At 38.9% G+C, this 13138-nt stretch overlaps 1 protein-coding gene across 1 annotated transcript in view; it reads right to left on the bottom strand.

Moving 5' to 3' along the window:
* PXK (PX domain containing serine/threonine kinase) overlaps positions 1–7436 on the bottom strand; it is a 26235-nt gene extending 18799 nt beyond the window's left edge. The window contains 4 exon segments of the mRNA XM_010294158.1: positions 2–33; positions 1984–2170; positions 6676–6723; positions 7392–7436. Of these exon segments, the coding sequence (XP_010292460.1) occupies positions 2–33; positions 1984–2122 (171 nt within the window). The 5' untranslated portion in view covers positions 2123–2170; positions 6676–6723; positions 7392–7436.
* Positions 7437–13138: the final 5702 nt, after the last annotated feature.

The following is a 13138-nucleotide window of genomic DNA, read 5'->3' as shown; positions in this document are numbered from 1 at the left end:
GGAAGAACATTGAAACATGCTGTAAGGCAATTTCTGGGGAGGGGAAGAAAAAAAGAGTTTTTAAGAGACTATTTAAGATGATTATCCACATGTTAGGTAAGGTTCAATGCCAGAAGGAAGCCTGCAGGACTTCAGACTGAAAGTCAGCAAAATCACTTTAAAAGGAAGTCAGATAAAAACACAGTTAAAGGACATTTGCATTTTGAACCTAAGAATTCAAATCCACAGAGAAAACAGAGAAAGCACTGCCTTCAAAAAACTTAGCTTACTGAGCTTGCATTCTATTCATACTAGATCTACATTTCCAAGTCCAAATCCAATGCTTACAACACAGATTTCTCACACTACGTTAAATCACAAAATGTTTCTGCTATACTTGTAAAAGTCCTAACTTCTACATCTCTTTAATATGCATCTACATTGCCATTACTACATGTAAACTAATCAGTTCTGTTGTTCTGTCCTTGTCTGTGCAGGCAAAGGTATTTGCTAACTATCAAGATCCAACACACATTTCTGAGTCTGGGGGGTGCGGGAAGGACACCCTTCCCGTTACTGAATTCTCCCACAGCTGGGAACACAACTGGTTTATTCATGAAGCGATTTGAAGGGAAATCTCAATGAGAAGTGGTGACAGCAGGGGGAGAAAGGGAATTATGCCAACAAGGAGTTTTCTCTAACATGGGTTATCTTGGCATAGAAGCACAACAAAAAGGTAAGGATCCCCTGATCTTTCTGCACTGTATCTTCTCTCTCGAAAACTAGGCTAGGAAAAAGAGAGAAGAGTGCAGTAGATATCAGATCACTGCTCCAGTATTTAAGAAATGACGAACTGATGGTGTCTCCAAAGACCATAGGCAATTACTTGATTGCTACTAACTTTCCAGCAACTTGCTGAAAAAACAATCTTGATGAAAGCGCTCAAAATTAACACAGAAGTCACTGTATCTCGTTGAAGATTTAAATTGCTTGCTCAGCATTAGCCAGACAAACTGCATTCTTGAAGAGTTACTAATAATTTACAACTCCTCCACAGCTTATCATAAACATCCGGGAAATGTTCTTTGCACTTTGAAGCTGAAGACACAAGAATGTTACATAAAGGGAGAGCAAAAAGACAAGTGAAAAGGAAGCAGTAAAGTTCCTGCTTCAGTAGGCTCTGCTTTTATGGAAATGATCTTTGCATTTTGCAAGGAGTCAGTTTGACTATGAACTAAGTCTGTGGAGTGGGTTTCATCACTAAGAGGAAGTTTTTTTCAGTCTATAAGACAAATATTTAACAATTTTCAATGACTGAAGCTGAAGTCAGACAAATTCAAAGAAGAAACATTTTATAATGAAGAAAACTGATCATTGTCATATCATTTTAAGGGATGCAGTGATTTTCTAGTATTTGTGGGGGAGAGGGTGTGTGACTTATTCAAGCCTTGAAAAAGTACTCAACCTAGCTCAAACAGTTAGTTCTCGGAAGTCGCACAGCCCAAAGCGATAGTGGGAGCTAGACAAGATGACCACAACTGTTCCTGTTGATTTGAAAAACCTCACAACCATGATGAATGCAAGATTCAGTGTTCAGAAGACCGTCTGTTTTTAACAGAATGGAGAGCTGACAAACTTAACTCCATCTTACACTCTGGTAGACAAATAATTTCCAAACACCAACCCTCCCCATTTATCACAAACTGTGAAAAAGTAGATGTCACTCTCACCAGCCCACCTCCCCCAAGTTCTGCTTATATAGAACTTGGCCCTCATCACTCCCCTGTAAAATAATTCAAATATTTAGCTTTTACAGTCACAGCACGATTCATGCATAGAGCTGGAGAAGCATTATCATAAATAATCACAGGCACAGTATGATAATTTTGAAGGTTGTTCTCCCCTCTGCCCCCCAAGCTTCAGTGTAAACCCTTGGCCAGCATAATGGAAGACACACACATGCTAAAGGGAAACTGTAATGCAGTTTTGCAATTCCTCACTTACCAGTGTAGTTTACAGAATAGCTGTTTGGGTCCAAGAATTTTTTTACCAGTTCACAGTTAGACAGTATGTGATGGGTAGTAATTACATCGAGATAGGCCTGGAGTCCCTTCTGTCTTTCAGCTATGAATTCACGCTCCATATTTCCAATCAATTTTTTTGGTGGAAGAGGTAGACTTAGAGTTGAGATCTTAAAAAGAGAGGAAAAAATTACTAACCTTGCTCTCAAAATGCCTCAGGGATATAAACTACCAACCCGGAAAGTAAAAGACTCTCAGCAGCAAGCTAACTACTGGATAACTCTTTTTGTACGGTGTATATACAAGCTTTTATGTTTTTTCTAAGTACTGTTATCAGGGTGAGCTAGTCAGATGACAGCTCGCATCCCACTGTGAAGAGATTAGTAAGTGGAACGACACTACAAATGCGAGGAAATAAATTTTTGCTAGTGAGTCATGCGTTTAAGATCACTACAGAAAACTTTCAGATACTAAACGGCTACAATTTTCAGCCAAATCCTTTCTATGACATACCTCTGCCACAGCACAAAAACAATTCACATCTTACCATTTTCCATGGATAAGATTTATGCTTTATTATTTCATGAAGTGCAGATTAATAACTTTCCTTTGCCTCTGCTGCCTTTATAGGTAATTTAAAGCCCTTACTGTCAGTATTTTACATCTGTAATTTCAAATCTGGTGCAACTTTTCCATTTTCTCTTCTGAATTTGTTGCTGTACATTTTTTAAACAGCTATACATCTTTCAACCCAGAAGAAGCTGCAATCTACCAGTGGATGTGCAATAGTTGTTTTATGTTGACATAAGCGATGCAAAACTTCATCTAAAACCAGAGAAATACTTCGAAATAGGACAATGAAAAAAGGTACAGAAATTCAATGCTTTATGTAAGTCAGATCAAAGAGATAATCCTTCAAAAACAAACCTAGGTTGCACACAGTGTTTACATTCAATTGCATCATGTGAATTGCCAGAATAAATTTTTCATGTTGTTAACACATTGTTGTCCTGAAGATCAAAGCACCTGCCTTGGGTATGCTGAATCTCCATGGGAGTTATCTTTAAGAAATGTGTACTGCAGAAATCAATTACACCAGATGCAATAACCTCATTTCTAAAGCAAACAGTTCACCAGGGAGAAGACCGGGACTTCTGGTGTTTGAACAACTTTCATTTTAACTAGTGGAAAAAGTTCAACAAACTGGGGCAGAAGTAGCAATCCCTTTCCTTTTTTTCCTCCTTCTTTTGATCAGGGGACTTGTCCCCCTCTAACCTTAGCACTTCTACTTCTCCTGTTTCTGACTTCAAATCATGGGCTGAAAAAGAGCTATAACTATGCCTGAATTACAAAAGATTTCAATAAAAATCATCCTATCCACTGAGCATTTTGAATGCTCTTTTACACCCAAAGAGGGGGAAAAATATATCCAGGAACAAACCCAAAACCAACAATATATCACAACTAATTGGTGAATTACTAGCTGTAACACCAGAGGCATACAAAACTTTCATTTGGCAGATCACTCTTACTTCAATTCAAAAACAAGTTTGTAAACAAAAGCTAAATCCATTTCTGGTATTACTCCCTTGAAAAGCATGTCAGATCATAACCACCTTTACCTTCTTGACCTGACAGCTAGCTACCATCAGGGAGAAAAGGACTCTAGTTCAGATGTTTTCAGACCACTCTTGTTTGTTTTAAAATTTATTTCAATAAACCACACATCTGCTATTTTTCAGCAGAAAGTAACATTCACCCCCAAGTTTTTGTAGATATCTGCCAAAACACACAGCCCAGTGAGAACACTGTCTACCACAGAAGAACACCTCACTGAGGTCCTGACCTTGCAAAGACCTTGCATGCTTTCAAACGTGAGCAGTACTTCTCAGCGGCCCCAGCTCAGCACTGGAGCCAGGATGGGCTTTGCCACAGAAAAACCTGGGAATTAACATTCTTATCTTCAAACCACAGCCCACTCAGGAACGTCTATTCAAAAGCTACAATAGAACCAGTAGTTCACTTAACAAAACAGAAGAGCAGCCAATGATCTCCACACATCTCTGTCAAATAAGCGAAGAGGAAGACAGGCAGGGCAGTCTGGAAGGAACTTTTCAATCCAGTACACAGCTGAGTTCAGGGAATCTGGCTTGAAACTTTCTGATGCAGATCAGGGTCACAGGTACACACCTCTCTATTTCCAGGGTGTTTGGTAGGACTGAATCCCTTAGCCTAGACAGTTTGGAAATTCTCAATCCTTACTATTGTTGCATAGGTAGCACCAGTTTAACAGCAGAAAAGTTGCATTGCAACTCAACTGCAGCTGTGTATTCAAACACAACCACCCAAACCTATAGAGAGGCCAAGTATGCCACAAGAACTGGAAGAAAGTGGGGCTTTACACCCAAAAGAAGCTCCAGCAGTTTCTCCTGCAACATTTTAGTTTTGAAGGCAGGCAGTTGGGTTTTGGTATTTTCTTATTGCTCATTGCTTTATACTGTGGGGTGATTTGGAGCTTTGTTTGTTTGTTTACTCTAATTTCAATATACACAAGATAAGAGTTTAAAGAGTTTAATATTGTGATGAAATATTGTTGCTTAGAGTTATGGATGGAAAGAACTGAGGAGTGTTGCATGTCTTAATGGATCAGAAAACTTTAGCTCCAGCAGTACAAAAAGCAATTTATAAAGAACTCCAAAACAGTGAGACAAAAGAGCAATTTTAACACAGCTACTGTCTGCTGTCTCTCAAGCCCTGGCACATGGAACTAGCCTGGAGGAACAGTGGTGTTTGTCAAAAGCAGAGTCGTGCATCTTTGATAAAGGCTTAAAACTCTCTTCCTGCCCTTCTGATGGGCACATAACGAAGAATTACACCTCGTAGGGCAGCTTTCTGCACTAGCCCGAAAAGGCAATCTCTAAGCAGAGATACATCTTTGCCCTTCCAGACTGTGGAAAGCAGGAGTTTGAACATCAAGGCGTTAGCGGTAGTTTTCATTGAAGGAGACCAAGTGCTAATGAACACGGCCTGTTAATTTAGCCACCCTCTGCATACCCTCCTATCCAAGTTAAAGTCTTGATGATTCTGTTTGATCTTTTCTAGCTGTCCAAGCAGTTGACATTTTTGTCCCAGATCTTCATATCTTACAGCAAAAATCTCTTTCGTTTCAAATTCTTGCTTGTGCCTCTCTCCAAGTTGCTGTCAAGTAATTTCCTGAACCCTCCACTTTTACCATTCACCTCTGTCTCAGATACAAAGGCTTTTTCTTTCTGTACTACCTCATACGTAACCTATTTACCTTCACTTTCTAGACCTTCCACCTAGGCCTAACCTTTCAGTACCTGCCATTTCTAAAAAGTCTTAAAGGTCCACTGCCTCTTCTACTAAAGCTGCCTCATTTGAAAGATAAATGAGAAGGCAACAAAGCTTTTTCATGCCTTAACCCATTCTATTCCCCACGGTTAAGAGGAGCTTATTATAGGTGGCTGCAAAAGTGAACTCCTTTCTAAGACTTTCTCAAAATTCTCTCTCTGTGATCTCTATCAAAACTTGACTACCGTTAAGACTACAACGACCACTATGTATTGTGATGGACTAGTACCATCTCATTTCCTTGTGTTCCCATGGGTGCTTACCTAATCTTAAATCTTGGATTTCTTTGGAGCTGGAGACATCTTTGTATTGCATTTATTCATTCAGCACATCACACAAGAGGTCTCTAAGTCATGATAAAAATTCCTACGTGCTACTGCACATTTAATAAAATAATTCCACACAACCATGTTGCATCTGTTGGATTATGACTAATTTGCTCCCTATCCACCTTCTAGCATAGGAATCGGTTATAGCAGACTATCAGAGTACACAATTCAACACCCTTACATGTTTTTGCTCACTGAGATTCATCAAGCAGATAGCTGATTTGATGGGGGTCAGGGGGAGGGATAGGAAGTAGAAGCAGTATTGAGCTTTTGAATTCACACAACATTTAACAGGAAAAAATTTCTAAGTCAGAAAAGTCTATCCTCAAATCGCAGAAGCATTCACTTTTTATCTTGCTTGCATAGTACTATGGAAATCTTGAGTAACAACTTTCACTCCTGTAGATGCTAGTCACTGCTGCTTCCCCCTTTCCCATACACGCTCATATACCCTGCTTTTTCCCACACAAACTAAAAAGAAATACTTGTCCTAAAAAGCAAAAGAAAACACACAGTAAGTCTAGTGTTTAACTAAGGAACACTTTCCAGTGATACAGAAAACCATCACATGATAAGCAGCATCTGGTAGCGCTTTTAGATGAATATAAATAATGAGACACATAGCACTTCAATGCTGAATTTACAAGGTTGGTATGTGCCCTGGCTTTCTTCAAATCAAAGGAGGAACAAATAATAACACATAAAACCGGAACAAGTCACAGTACTGAAGGGAAAGATTCAGTGTCTGCCAATTTCCTCCATTTCTATATAAATTGGTCCTGTTGATGCTAAAATTTAAATTTTACAAGAGAAAATATAAGAGTGAAAAGTTACATTTGAAGTCACAGTTTCTCTTCACAGCTACATGAATTTGTATTTTTTCTTCAATGCAATATATAAAAAATATCACAAGCCATTTTAAATATATCCTTCTAAATTACATTTTATATTTATATATCAAGGGTGAAAGTTACCTGCAAGCTATTATTAAGCAGGTCAAAGTCACTGTATCGCCTCACAATCTGCAAAATATAAAGACAAAGTTCAGGAAACATATTACTTTTCCCATTAGTATTTTACTTTTCAAAATCCCATCAGAGAAAAGTAATTCCCATTTATAATCATCTTCTTTTAACCATTTTTGTACAAATGCATAACTGCTGGATTTATGTCACATTGCCAGAGAGCAAAGAAGAGTTTAACCACAAAACAGAACGAAAATGCATTTCTAAACATTATCTTAGAATAGCTTAAAAAAAATATTTGCGATCAAAGTTGTCTTCAAACAAGCATTTTTGCCACATTAGATTAACAATTTTTCATAGTCATCTTCATTACTACTTCTAGGTCTTGTTGGTCATGTATCAGCAAGGCTGTGATTTTAGCACTAAGGAAGGCAAACTGGCATTTGAGATTTAAAAATGATGGTTGTATGAACACACAATAGTAATACATGACAGGCATTTTTCCTGGAATATTCACAACAGCAGCAGACAACATGCCTTCTGTAGCTGGCAGCAATACTGTTTTTCTCTTAGTTTTTGACCAAAAGTATTCAAGCACTTAATTTTCTCCATTCTAAACCAACATTTCCCTCTCCAGCTCAAATTTAAAAAGCTAAGAAGAGACAATTTTCAAATTCTTCCTAAAAAGGCATCCTGGTTATGTGAATCACAGTTTAAGAAATTACCTGCCAACTGTTCTCTGCTGAAACTCCTCTCTGAACACGGATTATGTATTCCTAATAAAATGAAAAAGTTATTAGAAAGAAGAACTAATGAGCTGAAGAAAGTTAATAGGTACTTCTCCAAATATGACCACTATCAAATTACGAAACATTCAGGAACAGAAAATTCAGATGCAGATTTTAAGTGCCTAGGTGAAGGTCAGAGCTGGGTTTAGCTCAGGCCCATCACTAGCAGCTGTCCCTCTCTGCTTCACTGAGTAGAAGACAAAGAGAGGTCCAAGAGGTTGCAGACCTGTAAAGCACTTGAACAGTTCATTTAGTTAAGGAAAAAGATAGTAAGAGCATACTCACCGCACATCTCTACTGACAACAGATGAAGAAACCTCTCCTCACTAAAAAGTAGCCCCCAGGAATTACTGTCACCATCATAACAGAATAAAATGCCAGTAAATACCCACAGCTGCACAACCTCTAATTGTTTTTGTACAAGAAAGGTTACCACAAAAGCTTTGGGGTGTGCTTGAGTAACTAGAACGTATCAGTTTCTCATGTTGATAATTCATTTATAATGCATGCTTAATGTTAATTATTTATATATTAACTACGCAGATATAGCTAAATCTCTGTGAACCACTTTTAAATCTTGAGAATTAATAATTCTCCCACCACAATTACACTCACAAAGCACAATTGTTTTAGGTCTCTCTGTTTCTATGTGCCTTTTTTAGACTAATACCTGGCCAATACAACAATATCATTATCTGAGATTTATCTAACTAACTCAAGAGAAGATACCAACTGTTTTGTACACCTACTCAGACATACTTCAAGGAAGCCATGATTTTGTCTACCCCTACTCTGTTTAAGTTTGGAAACAGCTTTAAAAACACTTTTGACATTTCAAAGATCATAAACGAGGCAAGTCCTTTTCCTAGAAAGCCTATAATCTCCATTTTAGATATTGTTTAATCAGCAAGGAAATAAAATTAATCTATCTCGGCTAAGTGTAGTAACAGATACTTCCTTTACCATTGGCATACACAAAGCTCTATAAATGCAGCTCTTTTTCAAGTCTTATTACACAGATGATCTTATGGCCACATAATTTACATTGAAAAGCATTAAAATGGAGAGCCAAAAAGTAAAGTGCTGCCTGAGAAAATGCAACTCCCAACACTGAAGGGAGCTGGCGAGTACCCAGAGTCAGAAGAGGGGGAAGACGCCACGCAGATACCTATGCTTTTACACTGTCCTTCCAACTGTACCGGTCCGGTGTTGTAGGAGAGGCCTATGTCCCCAACGCCTTTTAAGCACGTTCATCTTCCCTGCTATGCTTGGCCAGGGTGGCAGGACCCACGCCCGGTGCTCAGAGTACCACTAAATCCCCCAGGCTTCCTCGCCGAACACGCTCAGTCGCACCGCACTGCTGCGCCTACAAAATTCAAAGCCAGAACTGGAAATTCTAAAACAAATACAAATTCAAGCCATGGCTCACAGTATTTCTAAGCTGGAACACGCAAAAAGCTCTTTTGCATTTGTGCCAAGCGACGCGTGAGTATCCACCCGGTTATTGCCTGCAGTGCAGCAAGCATCACATGGTAAATCATTTGTTATTCAGCTCAGATGACTTCATTCACCCTGGTATAAACTTCCAAACGTATTTTATGTAAAGTGCTGAATAATTTTTCAATTTCAAACGTTCACCAGCATTGAACTGCTTACATCAATAGGAGACTTACACAAACAAAAAGGACAGATCAGAGCATTATGCACAATTTTTTTCAGGTATTAAAATGAATGCTGCATTCCTAATTATCATGAATAGACAATAATGAAATAACAATGAATAAACAAAGGCATTTCCAGCACCTTGAGATTATATACCAAATTTGTCCATTCTGTAACAGTAATTCTATTCTATTCTATACCAACCAGATAATTCAATTAATTGAGTGTTTGATTCCTAAAGTATTATAAATTCAGCTTCACAGTTAAAAATCCACTACAGGCATTTATTAGTAACTTCTTCCAGGTACCGTGAAGCATCTTCTGGTTTTGGAAGTTGCCTTCAGAACCACACAGAACTAATTCTCCTCTTTCATATGAAATGAAATTAAAAGCTTGTACATGGAAAAACATAAATATACCACTAGATACAAACAAACAAAGTGGGGCACATTAGAGAATTCCTCTGTAGAATTAAATTTCCATTTAACATTTACCACCATGAAATGTAAGTAGTGTAAATCAAGAATTATGACTATTCCAGACAAGAGGCAAAGGCAACACATATCAGATGGCACTACCTTCTGTGTTCAGCCTTAACTAACGTAGAATTCATTTACTGAAGTTTCCTCCCAAAGCACAATGCTGCTCAGGCAAAAATGCTATGACGATTTCTAAAATTCACTTAAAACATCCTTTATCATCAACAGTTATCAAATACCTGTAGCAATTTTGAACCATCTAGCCTTGAGAACAAATTAAGTCGTTGAGAACGACTAATAAGGATGAAAAACAAAGTGATTTAAAACACTTCATGTCCTAGCAGCTTAGATGGAAATGACAGAAATCCAAGATGTCACAAACCAAAACACATAAGCATCATACTGGAATTAAAGTGTCCCTTTTCAGAAAGTCAGCCTGACATGCTCTCTCCATATTCTCTTCTCTTACCCATTTGAAATTATAATTAAGGTATTTCCCTGCAAAACAAGAAGGCCAAATCCTCATAAGTAGCAACAAAAATCCACAGAGCTGATTGCAATTCAACCACTGTAATTACGTTTGGAAACTGTGTGAGAGAAACCAATTAAACAGACACCTGGAAACCCAGATTCACCACTAATGTGGCTTTTCCTGGTTTGTGATCGTTGCTGCATTTGGGGAATTAGGAAGAGGCTACTTCTCACACAGCCAAAAAAATGTAGTAACTGCTTATTCAGCAAGTCTCAAAGGAACATTTGCTGTTTCTCTGAAAAACCACGTCAGTGATGATTCACCATGTTCAGTCATTCATCTTTTCTAGGATTTTGAAAGGAGAGTTCTTGCTCAATCCCTTGTAGAGCTTACTCTTTATCCAGCGATTAACCTTTTCTATTGTACCCCAAGAAAATGCTCACAGGCAGGCAGAACACAGCAATTCATTAGACGCCCATCAAAGCATCTTATTGCATACAACCACTCTGATCAATAGGACAGTCGTCTCTTCTGGAGAGCCTAGTGATAAACAACGCAGGGCTCAGAGCTCGTTCTCACAGTAAGAGCGTATTACAAAACCAGATTAGGGCCACAACTATTTTTTCCATGCAGATTCCACCATTTTCCCATCCAGTTCTGCTCTGGCACCCTAAAGCACTAATCGAGCCCTCTCTTTACATCACGGATTCACAACTTGAAACAAGAGAGCATCACTCTTCAGACATGATTGTTAGTTCTGCCTGTATGGAAAAGGTAAGTCCCCACCACACTCTCCATCAGTGTTGACCGTAATGAAGAATTGGCCACCTCAGCACTGCCTTGTCAATACAACTAATGAAAAGGCTAAATGGTTTTCTGGGGTTTTTTTCCTAAAGTTGATAACGAGATTGAAAGTCAAAGAATAGCTACAGCAGAAAAGCCTTGATAAGAAATACAATCCCATTCCCAATATCTGCCATGGCTACATGTAATCAGCAGACCACAGTGTGTTGAGTTTTAGTGAGAAGTTGATACTTCCTATTGCCACTGCATGGCAGCAAGCTTGTCTTCAGATTATAATTAGCACCACTGATATAGGCTTCCCATAGGACCAAAGAAGAGCTTTCAACTCTGCAAGGAAAAAGCCTAAATGCACAAAAGTTTTTATTACTCTGCCAAATTCTGTTTTGTTTAGGAAAAAAAATACGAATTACAGATTTTCTCCCGGGACAGCCTGATTTGATAGTGGGACTGAGACTGTGCTATAGGAAATAAATGAAAGTGTAAGGAAAACAAATGGGCACATAAAGAATCATTTCTGTTTAACTGCATCATCTAACACAGGAAAATATGATGGAAAAGGCTTCAGAAAGGGCTGGTAATTACCAGAATTCACTTCTGATGACAATTTTAGGGATCAACAACCAGGATCAGTGAGGTCTAGGTTAGCTACACTTGTGCAGAAATTCCCATGGCATCTTTCGGTCCTACATGAATGGCCCAAAACCTTTCCTGTGACTCAGTGTACCAAACAACTTCAAAGGAGCCCTAACAGCTGCTAGTTGGCAAAGGCAGGTCTTGGTTTACAGAAGAGAGACAACCTCCCACCACTGATTTTGCCTGCGGGCAGCAAGCTCACTGACAGTAACTACACAGGAGCCACCAACAAGACAGGCCATAAAACCTCCCCGAGTCCCACCAGAATCCCATGCAGGTAAGGTTTGTACATCCGCTGCTCTTCCTATCAATACTGCCAAGCCAGTTAACATTCCAGTGGCAGTTCAAGAGACATTTTTAAAGATGCCAAGCAAAGCGGTTTTACCAGGATCGTTTCCTGGCTGCTTCATTTAGTCGAGAGAGCGGAAACCGGTGCTGGGAGGAGGAGGTCGGGAGTAGGGAAAGCTGTATGACCCCAGTTGCACACTGTCATTTCCTAAAATCTTCTTCCTACCACTACAGTGAGCTGGATAGAGTCTCTGAAAAAGAGTATTTTCCAAACGTCCACATGGATCAGTGAGAATCACGCTGCATTTCTCCAATCCTTTGCCAGTAACAGTTTCACAATCACTGCCTGGGATTAACATTATCCTGAACTTACCCATTTTCATGCAGAGCCAACATTTAGGTGGTTTTTCCCCCAAAATTCACAAAGATTATTCACTGGTATTCCAGCACTTGTTAAAACATCAGCAGCTCAGAGCTGCTCAGGTAATTTTGTCAACATTCCTAGGTGAAAGTTACACAGCAAAGCATGTCCAAATGTCTAACAATTGTTGTTTAGCATCTTTCCCAGTTTTTGAAACACAAAGCAAACAGGAAATAAAGGCAAAACAGGAAAGATCAAGTGGTGAATTTAGAGATTAACACAATAAAGTGTAGAGAATCTCGCCAATATTGGGTAATACATTCTGTTTTCACAGGAAAATAGCCTCTAAATTTCTGGCTCAGGATAGTCAGTCTATTTTTCACAGATTTCTGCTGTACATCTGTTCAATCCCACAGGCTTGAAAAGCCAACCATTATAAAGATCCAGGTCACCTTCAGGTCACATCAACTAAAAGTTTGAAAGGGCTTCATTTTATAAGCATTAAAGAGAGGAAAGCCTAATTAAGCATGAATACAATCCCTGCTTAAGTAGGCTGGATTGGAACAATTTCTAGTAAGAAGCTCTTTTAAATGTTTATTTAGAAAATCTCCCATGTGAAAAGTAGCAACAAAATGAGGAAAGCTGCTCAGACTCAGGGACCTCTTCACTACACGGCATAGCACTTATTTGCTATTGCGCAATCTTGCAACTGTGCACAATATTGCACATGCCATTAAACCCATATGAGGTACAAGCAGCAACAGGGGTGTTTACCTGCATCTTAAACAACGCACGTGTTTGTCCGGGGACATTGTACAGTGCCGCACACACTGTATCGCTGGTGTAGTAATGAGTAAGACATTCAGTAAGTGAAAGCTATGAAGTAGGACAACTGCAGGAAAAAAAATAGGACACACATGTACAGGCAATGAAATGTACTGAACAAGAAAAGTTCTGAGGTGACAAGAGTAATAACCCTGCATCA

The sequence above is a fragment of the Phaethon lepturus genome, unplaced genomic scaffold (genome assembly GCF_000687285.1).
Source record: "Phaethon lepturus isolate BGI_N335 unplaced genomic scaffold, ASM68728v1 scaffold40309, whole genome shotgun sequence".
Taxonomy (NCBI): Eukaryota; Metazoa; Chordata; class Aves; order Phaethontiformes; family Phaethontidae; genus Phaethon; species Phaethon lepturus.
Note: the sequence above shows the minus strand (reverse complement) of the source record. Positions and strands in the feature narration are given on the sequence as shown.